The 20,669-nt window shown below is 41.5% G+C and overlaps 3 protein-coding genes across 5 annotated transcripts; all 3 read right to left on the bottom strand.

The window, feature by feature from the left end:
- Positions 1 to 760: 760 nt before the first annotated feature.
- LOC117647935 lies at positions 761 to 20,038 on the bottom strand. Of its 2 annotated transcripts, none has more exons than XR_004587844.1 (6): positions 19,964 to 20,036; positions 16,820 to 16,926; positions 16,199 to 16,360; positions 15,444 to 15,620; positions 1,998 to 2,211; positions 761 to 880 (listed from the first exon to the last, which is right to left on the bottom strand). XR_004587844.1 is itself a non-coding variant. In XM_034389927.1 (6 exons), the coding sequence occupies exons 1-5, from the start codon at positions 20,007 to 20,009 to the stop codon at positions 2,038 to 2,040; spliced, it is 633 nt and encodes a 210-aa protein (XP_034245818.1). In that variant the 5' UTR covers positions 20,010 to 20,038; the 3' UTR covers positions 761 to 880; positions 1,998 to 2,037. The 2 variants fall into 2 exon arrangements, 1 of the variants encoding a protein (XP_034245818.1); XM_034389927.1 differs by having other exon boundaries at positions 19,997 to 20,038.
- LOC117647931 lies at positions 7,173 to 13,011 on the bottom strand. Of its 2 annotated transcripts, none has more exons than XM_034389918.1 (9): positions 12,792 to 13,011; positions 12,343 to 12,417; positions 9,893 to 10,106; positions 9,375 to 9,817; positions 9,079 to 9,294; positions 8,729 to 9,008; positions 8,398 to 8,636; positions 8,148 to 8,319; positions 7,173 to 8,043 (listed from the first exon to the last, which is right to left on the bottom strand). In XM_034389918.1, the coding sequence occupies exons 2-9, from the start codon at positions 12,364 to 12,366 to the stop codon at positions 7,931 to 7,933; spliced, it is 1,701 nt and encodes a 566-aa protein (XP_034245809.1). In that variant the 5' UTR covers positions 12,367 to 12,417; positions 12,792 to 13,011; the 3' UTR covers positions 7,173 to 7,930. The 2 variants fall into 2 exon arrangements, with proteins under 2 accessions (XP_034245809.1, XP_034245807.1); XM_034389916.1 differs by having other exon boundaries at positions 12,799 to 13,011.
- LOC117647933 lies at positions 10,117 to 12,112 on the bottom strand. Its single transcript, XM_034389926.1, has one exon. It carries the CDS (start codon positions 11,171 to 11,173, stop codon positions 10,160 to 10,162), a length of 1,014 nt encoding a protein of 337 aa, XP_034245817.1. The 5' UTR covers positions 11,174 to 12,112; the 3' UTR covers positions 10,117 to 10,159.
- Positions 20,039 to 20,669: the final 631 nt, after the last annotated feature.

Raw genomic sequence — 20,669 nt, 5'->3', positions numbered from 1 at the left:
CTCCCAAAGATTTGTAGCATAGCAACTAACACAGCACTGCCCTCCTGAGAATGTGACACAATGAAAAATCTGGCCCTCTCCAGCAATGTCCACTCACTGAAAATTGAATGGCGAGACTGATGGCCCAAATTTGTTGAGACAAAAATATCTCGCCATTCTGTGGCGAGAAACAGAAGTCTCACCATTGTTTGGCGAGAAACAAATGTCTCGCCAAAATATGGCAGTAATTGACTGGGATATAATGCCCGGTATCCATTTTTTGCCATATTTTGGTGAGACATTTGTTACTCGCCAAAAAAAGGTGAGACTTTTGTTTCTCACCAAAAACATGGTGAGACTTTCGTTTCTCGCCACAGAATGGCGAGACTTTGTTTCTTTCCCCTAGGATGGAATGAATTCCTTCCTTTGACTTTTCAGTGTTGTTTGCAAACATAATCGTACTAGGAAAGTGCTACGAATAAGCAGCACGTAAAATAATACTAAAAATTCGGATGGTTTAAAAGCAATTACCGTCGAAATAAATGAAATTTCATGACGTATATAAAATTATTTTTCATAAAACGTCCTTATTTTTAATGGAACCTTACATTTATTGCATTGTGATGAAACGTCCATTCGCTTGACCTTGTTTATGAAATTACATGACCTAAGCCATTCAATGAAGTTTCGTGTAAGTGTATGTAATCTAACGGAATATTGCATACATGTTTAAATGTTTAATAATATACGATTTGCTCTAGCCTTAATCTCTTTATTCTCATACCATTGTAGAATTATGATGAACGCCATTTCCTTCTCCCATCAAATTGTTCATTCCTGAGTGGTATGCCTAGCCTGTCATTCGCAGGTTTGCCGCTAGGTGTCGCATTGGGGTCGAAATCTAGGTTCGAAAATCCGGTCATGAGACGTGGGTTTCAGTATTGGCGATTGGTGAAAGATAGGATTCGGAAAGGCTGATTTTTTGGCCCGTCCCGTTTATTTTTTGTAAAAAAATGACGGAGGGACGGGCATATAGTATGATGCATGCTGTGCGTCCGTTCGTTCGTTCGTTCGTTCGTTCGTCCGTTCGTTCGTTCGTCCGAGGACTTCCCGTGGTCCGATCTTGACCAATTTGGTATGCAGCCTCCTTGGGTGACCCTAAGAACCGCCCGGTGGCAGCAAATCCGATCCGAGCCCCGGGGGCGCTGCTGCAGGTGCATCATGGTCTACATGGGGTCGAGGAGGATCTCGGCAACGGATGCAGCTAGGAGGGCATGTAGGGGTATTTTTGGAATCGGGGCGACGAGAGAAAACCAATGGTGCCAGTTTCGAGCAAATCGGAGAAGTTCGGACCCGGGTTCAAATCCCGGCGGGGTATTTTTGGAACATTCTTTTTTTTTCGAGTTTTTGCATTGTTTCTGATGTTTTTGAGGGTGCTGATGACGAAAACGACATTTATTTTAACCCCAGACTCAGATTTAATTCCCGTCAGGGTCAAACATAGGAGAAATTCGTACGTTTCTGAATGTACGGGACGGGCCAAAGTTGCCGATGTATATCGCTACTTTTCCTGTTATTTACTGCAATGATGGCAGACTAGTCGAGCCACTTGTGTTTCCCACTGAAATATAGCGAACACTGCTCTCATAACGTAACGTAAGGCAACGTTCGTATGGACTGATGCTAGTATTTCTAAATACAAATTCGACAGGCCATAGAATAACTTTGTCCTTTTTAAGAGGTTACAGGTTATAACTTTGACGACAGCGTTATGATGCCCTTACGAGGTAACACTAGAGAGACAAAGGCATTAAAATTATGCCCTTAAGAGGGCGTAAATGATTTAGGCCCGTGGAAAGGTGTGAATCGTTAATGCCCTTAAAAGGGCGTCAAAATTTCACCTTGAAAGTTCTATACCATTTACGCCCTTCCCAAGGGCATTAAACGATTCACGCCCTTAAAGGGAATAACAGACTGTTTATGTCCTAAAGGGTGTAGTTTTGATGCCTTTGACTTACTCGTGCAATGAAGGATCTTTTGATTCTCACAAGACTCTGGCTATGAATGAGGCTTTGGCACGAATTCACAGTCAACTTCCAGACAGAGACGTGAGGTGGCCCTGCTGTCGCTGTCAGTTCGGCTTTTCATTCGCACTCGGTAGCGTCCATAAGGCAACACGGTCAGGGGTGGAAGAAGCCAGCTGACTGGTTCGTTGATGAATTCATAGAATCCCTGGAAAGAAGCAAATGATTGTCGATCCAGTAGGCTCAGCAAAAGTAACGAACTCTGCAAACTGAAGTGTGTACTCAGTATCCCAAAGAACAGAAAATAGTCTCATTGACATCAAGTGACTGAAAAATGACAAAATTTAGTCACCCTCTGGAAATGTGACATCAGGATGATGTCAATTTGACTCATTACAACTAAGAGCAAACTAACTGGAATTGCATTATTTCTTTCTGGTTCCAAATTTTTGGACTCGTAATCCATGATATCCCCCAAAGTATTAAGTTAACAGTATTGGCACTTGGCAGGTGAAAAGAGAACATATGATGAGTTTTTGGTGAAGTTTAGAGCACTTTCGGTGATGACGTCAAATAAACTAAAAACGTTTTTTATTTTTAACGACAAAAAAAAACTCATCAATTTTTTTTTTGTTTTAAAAGGTATAGGTATACCAATTTTGGTCCAAATCCATGAGGTGTTGGCAAATGGCTTGACCTTTAGGTCTGGAATCTGCCCATTGTACAAAATGGCAGGAGGTAACTCAACTTGTGTCTTTATATATCTAATGTATAAAGAATCAACTCAACTGAACTCCCCATCACTTGTTGGAAAAAGAGGTAACTCAAAAAATGTACCACAGAAATACAGACTCTACGAAGACGAAGACCTCAGCTCCACTTGAATTGTCTCCAAACTACACCTCGTTTGGGAGAACTAAGTAAACATGGTTCCGTAGTCAATTCCAACGTAAAGATTTGAATCACAGAAGGGTAATTATTTTTTAAATGAGACACTTTTCGGATTCGATCTCACCGATTTCGCCCATTTTTGGTGGATCGTCACCAATTAGGGTCTAGTTGATGTGTGCAAAATTTGAGCCGATTCGGTCAAGCCGTTCCCCCCATGGGTCATATTGATGGTTTTCGTTGAAATTAGTGACAAGTTTCAGTAAAGTTCAACTAAATCGACCAATTTTCAAGCTACCGAGAAACGAGACTACCACTAAAAGAGCATAAAAAATGGAATCGATCCCGCGCTCGGACACGTTTCTAGCGTGCATAGTTTTTGCAGTGTAGTGTCTCAAAGTTTTCGATTTTCATTTCAACACCACCAAAATACCTCATCTTGGATTTCCTTGGAAATTGGTGAAAATGCTCCTTATTCCTTCTTCTTAAAGGGGAAAAAGAGTTTCGCCCGGAATTGCACCTCAGACAGTTTTATAGGGGGTCAAATGTGTGTTTGGGGGCCTAAAAACACCTCAAAAGTGACCCGAACGGGCATCGTCGCGAGCCCACCGCGTTCGTATCACGCGCCAGTAGTCCTGCCATGGTAAATTTTTCATACTCCAGCGTCCCAATGTTTATTGTTCGACTTAGGTTATGTGGCTTAGTGGCGGGCGTGCGTGAGGACTGCGTGGAAGGCGACAATATTAACTATTTGATCCAGGAAGCGGAAGAAGGGAATAATTGGACTCATCTCCAATTTGAGTTTTTATCTTGTGATTGTGCCTCAGGATGGTTTGCATCATTACACCAAATTGTTTGACCCAATTCCTAACAGTTTAGGAGAAAATCCACACGAAAAATGGATATAACTCATCTTGACCCCTTTTATGGTCTAAATTTTATCGGAAAATGGAAGTGACTCAACCGAGGTCCACATTACTCCATTGCACCGACACTGTGGCCGATTTCCATGACATTTCCACGATTTCCGTGACGCGTGGCAACCCTGCGTGTGTAAATGTAAGCATGCAAGTGTGTTCTTAGGAAACAGTTTGGTTCGTAGTGAAAGCATCGCCAAAAACATTCTGTTTCTTCTTCTGTCCTAGACCCCCTCCTTGCTTGGTAGAAGTTAATGAAACTATTCTCTAATAAATGCGGGTCTAGGACAGCCGACCACACTCTCACTGACCACGTCCTCCATTCACCACTGACAAGTGATCACTCCGTACTCTGACCCCCCGACTTAACATTTTGAAGTAAAAGTGCACAAAAGTACACTTTTGTGATTCTTCTTGTTCCTCACTTGGCCACGACTACACTCTGATTCCAAGTACGCGACATCACGCTGAAACGAATGTGACAAAATGTCACGTTCGTTTCAGCTTTGTCACATTCGTTTGCATGTGAATCGGCCAAAAATTAGCTTGTTCACGTTCAAACGAGTGACGCTAAAACAAACCTGTCACTTTGTCACGTTCGTTTCAACGTGACGTCACGTACTTGCGATGAGAGTGTAGAATCCATGGTCTATTGGTACACAATCTGTGAAAACTTCCATACTGAAACTAGGGGTACGCGCCGTTTTGAGTGGGCGCGTAGTGTGGCTGAGCGATGCGAATTTGTGCACTTCGGACTGCAGCTTGTGGGCTCATATTGAGTGAAATGTAGGTCTGGGGTATAAATGGGAGCGATTTTTGTTATCAGCACACAAAAAACTGTTGGGATCAACGTCAAACTCGATTCCAAAATTTTGGTCCAAAATCGGTCAAAATTCGGTAATGCGTGAGTCTGGGAAAAATTTGGAAGTCATTTTTGAGCTCAGCGCACCAAAAACTGCGGGAAACGATAAAAAACTTGATTTGAAAATTTTGGTCCAAAATGACCTAATTTGGGATGAAAATATAAGTGTGGAGTCGAAATGGAGGTGATTTTCGTTATCAGCATACAAAAAACTGTTGGGATCAACATCAAACTCAATTCAAAAATTTTGGTCCAAATTTGGTCAAAATTGGGTAAAGCTTGAGTCTGGGAAAAATTTGGAAGTTATTTTTGAGTTCAGCTCATCAAACACTGCAGGAAACAATATAAAACTCGACCTGAAAATTTTGGTCCGAAATGACCTAATTTGAGATGAAAATATAAGTCTGGAGTAGAGATGGAAGTGGTTTTCATAATCAGCACTCCAAAAACTCCAAGAATGAATATGAGATTCGATTGAAAAATATTGATATCAAATTGATCAATAATGGGTAAAGAATGGGTCTGGGTTTGTCTTCATGGATCACCCTTTGTCGTCACCAATACCCTAATGCCACACCAATGCGATTCCTTCAGTCGAGTAACATTCTATTGCCAGCATTGAATCGCTTAATTAGCTACTCGTCTGCTTGACTCACTATTCGATACATCTTTTTCTTCAAACTAATGAATTCACAAATTTATTAGTTATATTTGAGAAGCCTTTTGTCATTCTTTCATTTAAAACCAGTGAATTGAACAATATAGACTGGAATATGTAATCATAGTTTTTATTAAGTGACTCAGTTTAGGGCAGGCTGATCTGAAGCACTCGACGGAGAACAAGTTTTGTCGAATTCAGTGAATCGTCTCATGAAGTTAAATGCAGAGGCCACTTGTTGTTCAATACGCCACCTTAATTTACCTTATTCATGCCTCGTGATATTTTATCTTTAGAGTAAAAGAATACAGTATAATATTAACATTGGGCTTACATTCAGAAAGCCAGCTTTCAAATCATTACCAATACTTGGTTCCAGTTGTCGGACACAAGCTTTGGTGAAGTGAAAGGAATCGTCCCATTAAAAGCAATTACCAAGTCACCCACCGCTCAAAATTTGAATCGTCTCATTGAACCCAATATCAGTTCAAAATCTGTTAGCACTAAATATATGGATTATTTATTGCACAAAATACATCTATTGATGGATTCTTTTAATCAATAGATGTAAGTACTAGAATATTTATGTTAGCTTGCAGCATTGCAATAGAGTGTCATTTCCCCGAGACAAACCAAGACAATTAACATGTCTTCGAATTTCAACAAAAGTTATTCATGCATTTACCTGACTTTATTTACTATGAATTTTAAAAATTAGGATAGTATCAGAGAGAATAAAATCAGTAGATGCACACAAAGGCAAAGAAAACATTCTTACTATCCACAACTACACTCAGTGCACTGACCTGTTCCCCTGTGACGGGGGAGGGGGAAGAGGGGAACGAAACACGTAAACCATTCTCACATTTAGTTTCCGTATTTTCCTCTGTTGACACCCCGGAATGGTCCCAGCCAGAAATGAAAAATCGATCCGAGGTCGATTCGAGTTCGAGGAGGGGGATCGACGTTAAGTCGAAATTTTTTACGATTGGGGGTTTGTGGTCCAAAAACCCCCGCCCCCTGAAATAAAGTCACTAAAAAAAATTTTTTTTTAGCGGGAGAGCAAAAAGTCCCAAAATAATTCCACCAATTGCACCCCGTAAAAAGAAAAGGATTGAAAAAAGATATTTTGTTTTAAATATTTTTCAAAGAGAACATTGAAACGTAAAAATACAAGGAAACGAAACTTTTCGGAAATTACCCATAAAAATAGCTGGGACATAAACATTTAAAAAAAAAATTCCTGTGCAAGCAACCCTGTATTGCAATTCAATACAAAACACCCTTTAACAAATTCCTAAACAAGGAATGTTGAAACTATCAGGCGTTACAACATAAAAATTACCTCCGATCTCAAACATAAAGGGTTTTTACGCTTAAGCCAACAGAATGACCAAGAGCAAATAGGAATTTTCTTCACAAAATAAAGGGACTACAAACAAACAGTTTGCCACAATTTAAGGGTAAGAAGTAGTCTGAATTCACAAAATTACCTATGAAAGCAACAGATAATGACTGGGAACCTCAGAAAAATTATAAGAACAAAGTCACAAAAAAAATTAATAGCGATTTCTTAAGAAAGCTGCAGGGAATGACTGAGAACATGCGTCAAGAATTTTAAAAACGTAAAAAGATATTCCTTAAGTTCAAGGTAAGCAAGTAGCCTCAAAATCGTGCAGGATTACATTCAAGCAGAGAGCAAATCATTTCACAAAATAAGGGGACTACAAACAAACAGTTTGCTACAATTTGATGTAAGGAGTAGTTTGAATTCACAAAATTACCTATCAGAGCTACAGAAATGACTCTGACAACCTCAGAAAAATTAAAAGAACAACACAACAAAAAATAATAGTAGCAGATTATCAAAGAAAGCTACAGGGAATGACTGACAACATGCATCAAGAATATTAAAAACAAAAAGATATTCCTGAAGATAAAGGAACCAAGTAGCCCCAATACTTTCCAGGATTGCGTTCTTAAGCTAACAGCAAAGTTTGCATAAAAAAGGACTACAAACAAACAGTTTGCCACAATTTAAGGGTAAGAAGAAGTCTGAATTCACAAAATTACCTACTAAAGCTACAGATAATGACTGACAACCTCAAAAAAATTATAAGAACAAAGTAACAAAAAAAAAATTAATAGCGATTACTTAAGAAAGCTGCAGGGAATGACTCGAGAACATGCGTCACGAATATTAAAAACATAAAAAGATATTCCTTAAGTTCAAGGTAAACAAGTAGCCTCAAAATCTTGCAGGATTACATTCAAGCTGAGAGCAAATCATTTCACAAAAATAAGGGGACTACAAACAAACAGTTTGCTACAATTTGATGTAAGGAGTAGTTTGAATTCACAACATTACCTACTAAAGCTACAGAGAATAACTGAGAACACGTCAGAAAATAAAAGGAACAAAAAAACAAAAAAGTAGCATTTTTCTGAAATTCAAGGTACAAAGTAGCCCTTATATCTATCAGGGTAACTAAATAATATTGTGCTACATAGAATCACAGAACATTTCAGCAAAATTAAAAGAATATAAACAGGCATTTAGATGCAAGGAACATAACAGTAATGTAAGGACAAAAATGATCACTTAGGCAGCATCAGGCACACGTTGCTTGCGCCACTTGGCATCTTTAAGCCAATTCTTCAATGCCTGTTCAGCAGTAATAAGATCGCTGTCAGGGAATGCTGTCTGAAGGGTACCTGAAACCAGAAATAAAATTATAACACTGTTGATGAAATAAGCGCTTTGGAAATGGTGCAGTATCAGCATCGATTTTATAAAATGCTACTGGAAGTATACACACCTTGGAACACCTTGTAAAGGTTAAGACTTCTGAAAGCAATCTTCTTGTTTCCCCCTTCCAAGTTCATTTCCTTTGCTAAGTCGTTGGTTAGGAGCTTTGATAAAATGTTGGTTGCACTTTTGCGCTCTGGCTCAGTAACAGATGTCTTAATATAATTGGACATGTAGTCACACTAAAACAGAAAAACAGTTTAAGACAAAGAACCAGACAGACAAGCCACATAAAAATCAATAGAAGTATTAGTACTTACCACAGCTGCCAAGTTTAAGTCATTTTCCCCCAAGAACGTTTCAAAATGATTCAGCTGAGTACGGTCTTCAAGAGGGAGCTTTGGCATGTTGGCGGGCATGGTCAGCCTATTTTCATTAGGAACCAGGGCCCTCTGCAGACGGCTCAGATTCATGAGAATAAGATCAATTTTTTGTGAAGTTTCGTGAACATCTATGTTCAAGCGGCTCACAGAAACTTGCAGTGCCTTCAGCCTATCATCTGGATGAACAGAAGACATCATTAGCATTCAGGTCATAAGATTGTATAATGAAATTCTCAGTCTTAGGACTTCAGCCTACCAGAATACCTACCTGCATTCATTCCTTGAGGGAAGAGGTTGATCCGCCCATCTAACTTTGAGAGGCCACCTCCAGCAGAGGAAGTACCAGCCAACTTAGATTTAGGAGATGTTCTGTTCCTATGAACCGACTTCAGGGGACTGGAGGTCCCTCTGGTGGGAGTAACTAGATTCCCTCTTTCAGTTAAAGAAGTTTGCCTCTCAAAGGATAATGGCGAGATGTAGAATGACTTAGTCCGTTCAAGCAGTGACCTCTGGTCTCTCTTGGGTGAAGGAGATTTCAGTGGAGTGACCTGAAACAGCAATGACTCATTTAATGTGGCACCTTTCAAATAATTTTTAAAATGAAGCAGCACTACTAACCGGTGTGTCAGTCAGAATGGCTTCAGGGTCCTCTTCATCCATGGATACATCCAGCATCTCACCATTGTCAAACAGAGAAGAGAAATCCGAAGCAGGTCCGCTCCTGGAGTTCGGAGTGACTAGACCAACACTCATCTGAGTAGGTGTAGCGAGAATGTCTGAGCCAACACTTCGAGTTGATGAAGCAACATTTAGAGGCGAAATGGGTGCAGTGGCCTGCAATTTTAGCAAACAAAAAATATGTGACACATGCTTGTAAGAAAAATTGTACTTTCAAAATATTATTGTTGACTTACATCCACATGTACCTGAGCCTGAGCCTTAACTTGCATTTCAGTAACCTCCCAATTATTGGCCTTGATTGGGGACTTAGCTGGTGAAATCCTGGCCACAGCCTTCAAGGGCGACAGCCTTGCAGACTGAGCCATCTTTGCGGCAGCTGCAGCCCTGGCAGCCTTCAACCGAGCCATTACATCTTCTCTGGCTTTCTTCTTGACATCTTCTGCTGAACCCTGCCCCTTCCGAACCTTTGTTGTGGTTGAGATAGGTGGTGGAGGAGGAACAGACTGACGTGACTTTTTCACTGGCACAATTTCATCTTCATCAGAAGATTCAAGGAAAGCTGGTTTAAACCTTATCCGCTTGCCACGTCCTTTGGGAAGGCTGCACTCAACCTCAGTGTCGTAATTTGAGTCCGCTATGAATTTGGGTAAGGCCTCCCTTGCTTTCACATAAGTTTCTATGGACAAAGAGTTCAAAGTATTAAAAGAAATTAACAGAGGATGAAACTTCATACAGAGGACCAGTAACTTACCATAGAAACGTAGGACCTTGACAGGGTATGTCTTCCAGAGAGGGTCATGAGGATGTTGAGTTTTGACATAGTTTGTTACATTCTTTGACTCTGGCCAGAAAGTCATCCCATCCATTTCGTCGCTAAGGCACTCTGCACCTCCAACCAGCCAGCTTGCCAAGCCGACTTCCATGGATTCTTCATCTTCAGCAGGTGGAAACTTGAGGATGGCAAACTGGAAAAATTGAGTACAATGAGAGCAGGAACTTGACTCGTGAAAAGTGCCCATCACATCAACTCTGAAGAGTGAAGGATGGGCACACACAAAAAATGGTTCCCATCTGGCATTAAGTAGCACTTGCTAGCAACATCGTTTAAGCAGTAGACAAGCTTCTCTCTTCCTAACCCAGATACTTTCAAGATACCCAATTGCGATGATGGGAGAGGGTAGTCATAAAAATCTTCTTGACACCCAAACTTACACCCAACAAGATAAATTTTAAGCTGCTTCTTGACAATATTCTGAAGGACAATAATGTTTCCATCCTTGGTCTTGAAACAACCATTGGCCTTCCCCACCCGCAGCATGAGGCTCCCAGCTTTCAACTTTCGAAACTGATGGCCATCAATAACTTCATTTAAAATTTTGTGCTTTAAAGACACAGTGACATGACATGGCTTTGAAGCAAGATTGACATCACCTGAACTTTTTTCTTCGTCTCTACGAGCCAATTGCTGCAAGGTATGAAGACCATTTCTTAGAGCCTCTTTAATAGACTTAAGTCTATTTTCATACTTAAATGCTGTCAAGTCGTCTAATGTGAAACCAAGATCACATTGACTGGGTAGATGTTTTAGTGAGTGTACACAGTACACAACAAATTCCTTTCCATAAATTACAGAAGAATGAGAGATAAAGGATTGGATCATTTCAACCACAGTTTCACGATGCAGAGTGTAGAGTGTCTTACTACACATGACATAACAACTAGCATGGAGAAGGAGGAAGTGCCTGTAAATATTGTCATCAATCAAGTCTTTGAAGGCCAGGATTCCATCATAAAGAACAATTCTACGAAACTCAGTACACTTGAAACTCTTAATGTACTTTAAAGAATTGGGTTTTCTATTAAAGTCAGCAGGGCAATAAGGCTTGAGAAAAAGAAACACTTCAGAAATTAGTTCAATAACTACATTATGCAATTTCCATACACCAATTTCATTTAACCATGTGTCTAAGAGCCTTTTCACAACGCCTCCCCAGACCAAATGCATTGGGTCTAACGGGAATTGAGACACCATTCCTGTGCCACAGGCCTCAAGAGGAGAAACTCCCTTGTGGTGTCGAGGCTGAGTGCGCAGGCGGAAGGACTCATCCGTGCGAGCAGGGAGTCAAGATCCGGGTAAATGAGCCTGGAACGATAGCTCTCACCCCATACTTCACACTTTTCACAGCCAGCAAACCCACCATGAGTCGTTATGCACTTCAAAAACTGCCTTCCTACAGCATCTAAAATGTAGAATCTGATTTCAAATTGGTACTCCTTTCCCTCAAAAGTATATCCACTGATAAATAAATCTTGAACTTCTTTGACATAATCAGACATAAAAGAATTAACATCCTGAGGATCCCGGGTCCATTTGAAAGCAGCGATGATAAATGGAGCATTGACAGTGCCAACTAAATGGCCTAGAATTGGCCACAATTTAGAGGGATTCCCTTTCTTGTTGAGAGGTAAACCATCAATGCCAATATCCAAAGTAACTTTGTTATACTTCTTAAGGTACTCTGCAAGCTTCAGCTTATCAAGATTGGCCCGAATGCCTTTGTACCACAACTCACCACCTGTTGGCAGCTCACAAATTGGAAAATTGTACTCACAAGCAAAAAGAGTGGTGTAGGTCAAAGGCATGTTAGGAACACAACACTTAGCCTGTGCAATAAATGATCCAATTTGGTCATTGACAAGACACCAGGCTCTTGAGCCCACTCACGAACTGAATCAATAACATACTGCTCCTTCTCAGCCTCAGACTTGAACACAGGCCTTTCATCAGCATCATCACTTAAGTCGTCAACATCATCAACGCCACTTCGGTCAGATTCAGAACAGTTGCTATCTTCCATAATAGCCGTTTCACCAGCATGAATAACACTGAGCACGTTATTGGACGTCATATGATCCACATCTGCGCCACAGACATCATCCTCAATCTCATCCACCTCAGCGATAGAGTCAAGGGATGGACCTCTTGACCTCTAACATTGACAGGAGGCAGCACAGAATGAACAGTCCTAGCAGAATCCTCTGACCTGCCCAGCTCAACCCGCAAACAATCTAAGCGTATCCGCTTGGAACTCTCCCTGCAAGCTTTGCGGTGAAGGGCCCGCTTAAATGGAGCAGACATATTTGGTGCAAATGGATCTACACCAAAATATGGAGATGGCTTGAAGGAGATTAAATGCTTACAGGTTTATCCAGTGAAACTTCCATGGTGTCCTCAGCAGAAAACGGGACCAAACAGTAAATCAGCAGGACAGGGCACTGTAAATAACAAAGAAGTAAGAAAACGATAACAAGACACTTTCAAACTTACAGGCACTCATGTAAATTGTCAGAATGTCCGAAACATGTCTGAAATCCTGATCAAAGTTCGCGCACCTTTAAAAGTTGAAATTCTGAAAAATTACTCTGATATTGATTGTCAGAAGTTTTCAGCCTTCAGAGGAGCGTGAATTTTGATCAGGCTTTCAGACAGGTTTCTGACATTCTGAAAAGATTTAAACGAGTGGGCTACAAAATCGATCTGTTTGCGTCTCGCGGTGAACACTCAGACATGGAGAAATGTTCTTTGTTCTACAAAGTACTTTGGCAGCACAATTGACGCCGGGCGAGGTTAGGAAAGGTTAGGTGCTTACCACTTACAAATTCAATGACATTGAGCTTCCTCAGAAGAGTAATGGTGAAGGACAGTTGAAAATATTGCGAAGCGTTCAATGATAATGTAGAACCATGCACAAGAAAGGCATGAAGACAATGAAGAAAGGGACCGCTAGGCCTAAACTACGACACCAGCAAATGTGCGTGAACGCTGCCTTAGAAAGGCGGATGAGTTGACGCGCAATACGAACGTTTCAATGAGTCGATGTAGATTGCGACCGATAACAAGAGACGATGACGATAAATCCAAAGCTCGAGAGCAATGACGCAATACTTACATTGTCTTTGGACGCAATGCGTTCTTGCGCAATGACTATGGCAATACATGAGGGCGGAAACAGGAAGTCGGAAGTCGAAAGCTGTCTGAAAGATGGATGCCACTGCAAAGCATAGCCAACGCTGAAAATCAAAATAACACGATTGAAACAATGACCTAACAGATGTATATACTGGCGCAAGCCATGAAAAAATTCTTATTTTATTACCTGTTGAATTAAGACGAGTGTTCTTGGGGATGAAATCAACCTTTAACGCTGGCCTTTACCGGACTTTTCATGTTTAAGGTTGGCACGAAAAACAACGGCGGAAGGTAGGCGTAAACCGGCATAAAAATTTTTCTAAGTTTTTTGAACGACTGAAAAAAACTTGTCGCCATATTTTGATATGTTGTTCACGGCAATGAGAAACGCATTTTCAAACCGTGAGTTAAGAGACCATTTTTCGAAGCATGACTTAGAATTTGTGTCGGGGTACGGCATTCAGGAGTGTGCAAAGTGTTTACATAACTGTTCCACACCAAAAAAGTTCTCCAAAGATACAGTACTTTCATTTCTACGAGTCATCCAATGTTAACTTACACGTCGACCTAGTTTCGACCTAGTTTCGACGTCATTCTGATATTCTCCCCTAAAACATCGTGAGAATGCCTCTCTTTGGTGGTGACACGTTTCAGCTACGTGTTAAAAACGGCGTCGTGACGAAATTGTGACATTCGAAATCCGACAATTCTCGATGCTGAAATCGACTTCCCCCTATGCTCGACGCTCTAGACCTCGATTCGACCTCTGATCGATTTTTCATTTCTGGCTGGGGGTTTCAATCATTCTAGAATGTTAAAAAACTATCTCAGTACCTATTTGAGAACCCCTTTGCTCTTTAGTTTGTTTATTTGCATAAGTGCCGTCCCGTCTTGCAGACGGCTTGCAAGCGCGGCAGCCGGTATGAGAAATTGGTCAGCCACACACTGCTACCAACCTAAACACGCTAATTACCTAGTTCAAAATGATGTTTTGAATATTTCAAACGATGATAATTGTTAATCTGAGATAAACTCCCCCTGTAGGATGTTTAGGAGACATCAGGTGTGAAATTTGGATACTATTCGTTCAGTAGTTGCTGAGAAACGTGAGTGATTACATACAGACAGACAGACAGACGCACGACCAGTCACTTTTCGGAGCGCCCAAACACGGCAAGGGCTTCGCTATCGCTCAGCCAAATTATGAAAACGAGTTTCAGGATGACAAGTCTAAAAACATGAACAAAATTTTCCGACCTTGTGCTCAAAATTCAGACTGACTAGTGTGATCTCAAATTTCAGACTTTCTAGTCTCAAAAACCAATTCAAATATCTGACTACCAATTCAGACTGCGAAGTCTAACTGAACAAATTGTTCTGAAATTTCAGGATTTTTTTTTACAGTGTGGTGCGAAGCATGGGTTCGTAGGTGTTTACTTTCCGGGGGATAACATTTGAGCCAACTTTCATCAAGTTCTGACGACATGAGATTCAGGTCGTGCCAATCCCCTGGAATTTTCCCCATAACCTAAGTCGAACAACAAACATTGGGACGCTGGAGTATGAAAAATTTACCATGGCAGGACTACTGGCGCGTGATACGAACGCGGTGGGCTCGCGACGATGCCCGTTTGGGTCACTTTTGAGGTGTTTTTAGGCCCCCAAACACACATTTGACCCCCTAAAAAACTGTCTGAGGTGCAATTCCGGGCGAAACTCTTTTGCCCCTTTAAGAAGAAGGAATAAGGAGCATTTTCACCAATTTCCAAGGAAATCCAAGATGAGGTATTTTGGTGGTGTTGAAATGAAAATCGGAAACTTTGAGACACTTCACTGCAAAAACTATGCTCGCTAGAAACGTGTCCGAGCGCGGGATCTATTCCTTTTTTATGCTCTTTTTAGCGGTAGTCTCGTTTTTTCGATAGCTTGAAAATTGGCCGATATAGTTGAACTTTTCTGAAACTTGTCACTAATTTTAACGAAAACCATCAAAATGACCCATGCCCAGAACTCGGGAACGGCTAGACCGAATCGGCTCAAATTTTGCATACATCAACTAGACCCGAATTGGTGACGATCCACCAAAAATGAGCGAAATCGGTGACATCGAATCCGAAAAGTGTCTCATTTAAAAAAAATACCCAGAAACCGGTTACAGAGTGATGCTACACTTTGGAAAATATTCACAGTTAATTCTTAGGCTTTTTTGACAAAAATACAATTACATCATTCATTTGATTGGATTTAGTTTACCCTGCAAACAGTTTTTTGTTTCTCCTGAAAAATAATGAAAATTGAGTTATCCCCTTCTTCCGGTTCATGGATCAGATACCGCAGGAATGACACAGGCTGTCCTCTTGTCCGTCGGTGCCCCGCTGAGTTTCGCTAGTGTCCGGAAAAGGTCGGGTATGTGATCACGCAATGCGCTGCATCCGGTTTTAGGGAAATCCATGATGTAGAAGTTTTCTTTCCATTGGTTGTTCGCTCGTAGTGCCCAATCAATCCGTGACTGAAATGTGATGTAACTCTTTAGAGTCAGGGCGGGGAAAAATCAAACACCCAATTTTATTTTTTTTTTTTTTTTGACTGGATTTCCTAATTTTGAGACGAATACCGTTACACGTTGGTGTAGGGTAAGGTGCCCAGTAATGGCCGCTTTTAGGGCACTGATGCGCCTTCAACCCCTTTACTGAGTGTCCCGCACGTCGTACCGATATGAAAATTTTCAGGAAGGATAGAATACAGGTTAAGGTTGAAAACCAGCAAAAATAAATTTATTTTTTAATAAAATATTAACCAAAATATCAGTACAGTTTGCCAAGTGATGGCCACCTTTTGCCCAGTGATGGGAGCACTTTGTTTTCGTTTTTGACAGAGAACCCACTTTGAACTGGTTTGCACCGTGTTCGAAGGTAAGGTACATGGGTCGCTGTGTCTGAGGACGGTTTTTCCAGCGAATATCAGCTACATTCATGCGCTCATCCCACATTTTTACTTAATTGAGATGGAACCGCCCAGCTTCGCAACATCAACCTAAACCCTCATAAATTTGTTACCAAATTTTGAGGAGAAACGTGTTTGCCTTACCCAAAAATTGTCCGTAAAATTTAAATTGAATGTCACATTTCCCCACATTTTTTGAAGATCGAAAGGTCGGACTGGGTTGAAGTGGGAAAAGCGGACGAAATGCGAAATGGTTCTATCCGATGGGCACATCGTAGCCGAATGGACATAAGCGATGAACGGCCCCTAGAAACATACAACTTTGTGAGGATCGAACAGTCGGCCACAGAATTTCCAGTGCTTACGAACACCTGTGAGGTCAAAACAAAAGAAAACACAGAACACAAACTAAATGAACATTGTGCCTTGCTGGATGCAACTTTGTGCGCATTCAATTCCGAGGACAAAATCGTATCTGTTCAAAGACAAATTGTAGTTTTTGAGGTAAAATCTGTACCCACTACAAGGATGAAATTATTTTCAGATTTCAATGTGGACGAAGCCGTACGTATTGAGCCAGGAGCACTGCAAATCAAAGTGTTAGACAGTCACATGTGGCTCACACTGTTAAGCGTGAGACACATAGACTGTCCCGCTGTCCTTCCCTTGGATTTTATGCGTACAAAGTTGTCCATTTAAGCAAGTAGAAGGGGACCGTTCAGACTGACGAGACCGAACGTAGAAACATAACTTCCCTGGACGTACGGCATAAGTATTGATGTTTTTGCATCGGACGTGATCGGAGATCAGAAGCGGTACGAGAGTCCACATTACGATGGAGGGGAGGATTGATGACATGATGGACCGAGGAACTACCATGGAACAAAGAACTTCTGCACATATGGCTGGGTCTGACTAACTTCAGGTGGTTGGAGCAGTGTTAACCAATAAGAAAATATACATCTTGCGGATGGCCTCCGAGCGTGGGATCTAGGAGCTTTTGGGTACACATGGTTTTACACCAATATAAAAGAAGTCATGGCAGTTCCTGGCTTCGCGCAACATTAAACCCGAAGACAAGGTCGGAGGTAAGTTTAATCTTGTCACTATTTTACGTAGGCGATGATATGAGCAGTTGCCAAAATAAGGGTATCTTTCGTGTCTTTTGGCTCTATAATCGTTATTTTTCAACGTATTGAGATGCGGTTTGGTGCGTTGTATTGGGCTCAACGTCGCCCACTCTTATCCATCTTAAGTCACCACTTTTTCAATTCAGAAGATGTCGATAAAGTGCTCCAAAGGGTCATTTTGTAACGTTCCGGCATGTCCCCCGTCCATAAATTCAAAGTTTCGATGCTTATATTTCAGCTAATATGGAACGTAGAACGATTCTGAGAAGATATTCGGAAACTTTATTATTTTATCTATCAGATACATGTTACTGAACACGTTTTTACGAGCTCGATTTGGGTGCAATCTGTAAACGCAAAATGTCCTCCGTGGTTGACTTTGCGGAACGTTACATGTGAATTATCACGGTTTCTCGCGTTGCACTCCACTGATAGTTCTCGGCCTTGTCATCAGATTAATCTGTAGCATTTTTGCCGTCGAATGGTGCAAACGGGAACTCTGAGAAGTTAATAGAAAGCTCAGAATCTTGTTTTATAGGTTATGTTTCGGTAGTGTCCGACCATGATTTTAAAATGCTTTTCTGTTCCCCGGGCAAGTTATAGACCAACCAGAGACATGGTTCTTTCGGGACGTGTTGAGGAATCTTAAAACAGGTGCTCACACCAAATGGCGTATTTTAATTCATAGCAAGAGAGTTACTAGGCCTGTTTGAATGAAAATGTAACGTTCCGTATCCCGCTGTTTTCTGTAACGTTCCGTGTCTTTCCCCTACACTTTTGATAGGGGCTTTTTGGTCTTTCTGCAATATTGCACCGGGAGCTCGACTGCGTTCAGGTATAAGTCGTGGGACATCACTGAATAAATTGGCCGAGAAAAAAGCCGACTTTTCCACATTTTTTTTCTTGCGGTTCTATGGCCTTCAAAAGTGCCCCGAATTTTGGCAACTGCTCATATAGCAAATTGATGGCCATGTCTCCTTGAGCTGTATGTTTATAATAAAAGGTGACGTGGGAAATTTGAATTGCCATTGCGTGGGTGGAAACAATCGGCAAAAGAGGGTTCAGCGTAAAATGCCTACCCCGTTCAACGAGTTTATATTATTGCTGCAGCACACTTGCTTTAAGGGGGCAGTCTCGTCCCTGTACCCTTTTTTAGGGGGGTTTTCCCCCCCTCTTTTGATGACGATGATTTTTTAAATATACCTCTTAGAGACAAACGGTAAAAACCAAATGAAAGAACGGAATTTTTACAACATTTTCAAAAAAAAATATTTTGTTTTGTCTTCAGTAGTAAGGGAGTTATAGGGAATGGAACAAAAGCCGACAAAACATACAAAATTTCACTGCGCGACAATTTTCTCCGGAAGTTCTTAACTTTTTGGCAATCGGTTTGCGGCATCTTGAAGATGAAAAAATCCTCTTTACTTTAACCTACAATCGTCCATGTAGCCCAAGGGAAACCTAAATTAAAACCGTTCCTAAGTTTGTATAGGTTTTTGGTTACGTTTTAAAAAGTGTAATCCTTGGGCTATATGGACGATTGTAGGTTAAGATAAAGAGGATTTTTTCATCTTCAAGATGCCGCAAACCGATTGCCAAAAAGTTAAGAACTTCCGGAGAAAATTGTCGCGCAGTGAAATTTTGTATGTTTTGTCGGCTTTTGTTGCATTCCCTATAACTCCCTTACAACTGAAGACAAAACAAAATATTTTTTTTTGAAAATGTTGTAAAAATTCCGTTCTTCCATTTGGTTTTTACCGTTTGTCTCTAAGAGGTATATTTAAAAAATCATCGTCATCAAAAGAGGGGGGGGAAAAACCCCCCTAAAAAGGGTACAGGGACGAGACTGCCCCCTTAATTGGCTGAGCGATAGCGAAGCCTGTTACTCCAGTGCGGTTGAAAAGTTTTGTCTGTCTGTCTGTGTGTCTGTCTGTCTGTCTGTGTGTGTGTGTGTGTACACTACTCCTCCTGAACGGCTCGGCCGATCTGGCTGAGATTTTGCAGGGTTATTAGGTATGTTCTTGGCTCGGCACACGCGAAATTTCACCATCCTAGCTCAAGTGGTTCAGTTTTTATAGCCGAAAAACACCTAAAAAACGGCGAAAAATCGAGTTTTCTGTCGGTAGACCTCCCCTGTCTGGATGAAAGGGGGAGCCACGACAAGTTGAAAAGTTACAAGGGTCAAGATCGTGTAATTTGTAGATGAAGCACCTCTATCCAGAATGAAGGGGGGTCTGGGGGCCCCCAGCATGCAACAGTTCTGAAGTAACTGATGATGGACAAGCATTGTCTGCCGAAGGCAGCCTAGCGCCGCAGGCCAAGGTAGGTACGCCAGGCGCGGATTGGAGAAACAGGCAGCGACACATCGCGAAGCCTGTTACGACAAGACGCGGTCTGGCGTAAACCTACCTTGTTTATACTGAAAATCTCAAAGGAATTTAAATGCATGTCTATAGATTTTAATTGGTAAGCGTAGTCCTTAATATATTTCCCCCACTGTGACAAAAAGGTACGGACAATTCTGTTAATATTTTTGCCAAGATTCTGCGTGGCCCTCTTATCAATATTCTGCGTAGGCTCTTACAGTATCCTCCGTAGGACCTGGAAGACTGTATAGTCCTACGGAGATCACTGTAAGGTCCTAAGGAGAATATTGACAAGGGGGCTACGGAGAATTACCACAAGCTGATAACGGAATTTTCCGGAGCTTTTCGTCACACTGGCGCCACACTGGTTCCTGTTTGTGAGAAAATTAAATGAGTTCAGAATGAGATTTTACATGCAACTTAGCTCCTTAACTGCGGTCTCTCACATTCTTCGTGCATCGAGAAACTACTCGTTCGACATTCTGCACTCTACTCGCAGTATTTGTAGCATTTTGGCACGAAGCTGCGAGACGCTTCAGGCGAGCCCGCAAGCGTGTTTTGTGTTCAAAACGACCATTCATCCGCATGATGGCCATATCACGAAGCAGATTCATCCTGCAGACCGGGACATGCAGGACATTTGATGCACCTACAGTGCACGGTGAAAAGTTTTAAAAGTTCCTAAATGTAATTCTTAAAAACCCTCTTAAATTTTATTGCACTCTCCACAGGTATTCTGGAAGAAGGTAGTCACCAGCGACAGGTTAGTCCGCACCGTTCTCAACTCGGTTCTCAAACACGACCTTTCGATTTTGACTTCACTGCAAATCAAAGTCCACGGTAGGTAGCGTGGACCACGCTAGGAAACCCGATTTTGACCCTCGTTAATTTTCAACTTGTCGAGGCGGGGGGCGGAGCCCCCCAGACCCCCCTTTCTTCGAGACAGAAGTAATCTGGCTGCAGAAAACTAGATTTTTCGCCGTTTTTTAGGTGTTTTTCGGCTATTAAAACTGAACCAACTGAGCTAGGGTAATGAAATTTTGCGTGTGCCGAGCCAAGGCCATACCCATAAAGTGTGCGAAATCTCACCGAGATCGCCCGAGCCGTTCAGGAGGAGTA

This window comes from Thrips palmi, unplaced genomic scaffold (assembly GCF_012932325.1).
Source record: "Thrips palmi isolate BJ-2018 unplaced genomic scaffold, TpBJ-2018v1 HiC_scaffold_3, whole genome shotgun sequence".
NCBI lineage: Eukaryota > Metazoa > Arthropoda > Insecta > Thysanoptera > Thripidae > Thrips > Thrips palmi.
This window is presented reverse-complemented; position numbering and strand designations above follow the sequence as displayed.

Excerpts from the sequence above, each read along its gene's own strand:
- LOC117647933 (XM_034389926.1), bottom strand. The coding sequence starts at position 11,173 with ATGGTGTCTCAATTCCCGTTAGACCCAATGCATTTGGTCTGGGGAGGC.
- LOC117647931 (XM_034389918.1), bottom strand. The coding sequence starts at position 12,366 with ATGGAAGTTTCACTGGATAAACCT. Across the intron at positions 8,320-8,397 it reads ACTTAAACTTGGCAGCTGTG|TGTGACTACATGTCCAATTA; the intron begins GTAAGTACTAAT and ends TTTCTGTTTTAG. Across the intron at positions 8,044-8,147 it reads CCTTTACAAGGTGTTCCAAG|GTACCCTTCAGACAGCATTC; the intron begins GTGTGTATACTT and ends TTCTGGTTTCAG.
- LOC117647935 (XM_034389927.1), bottom strand. Across the intron at positions 16,361-16,819 it reads AAAACATCAATACTTATGCC|GGGCCGTTCATCGCTTATGT; the intron begins GTACGTCCAGGG and ends GTATGTTTCTAG. Across the intron at positions 2,212-15,443 it reads CAGCCTGTGTCATTCCTGCG|GGATTCTATGAATTCATCAA; the intron begins GTATCTGATCCA and ends GCTTCTTTCCAG.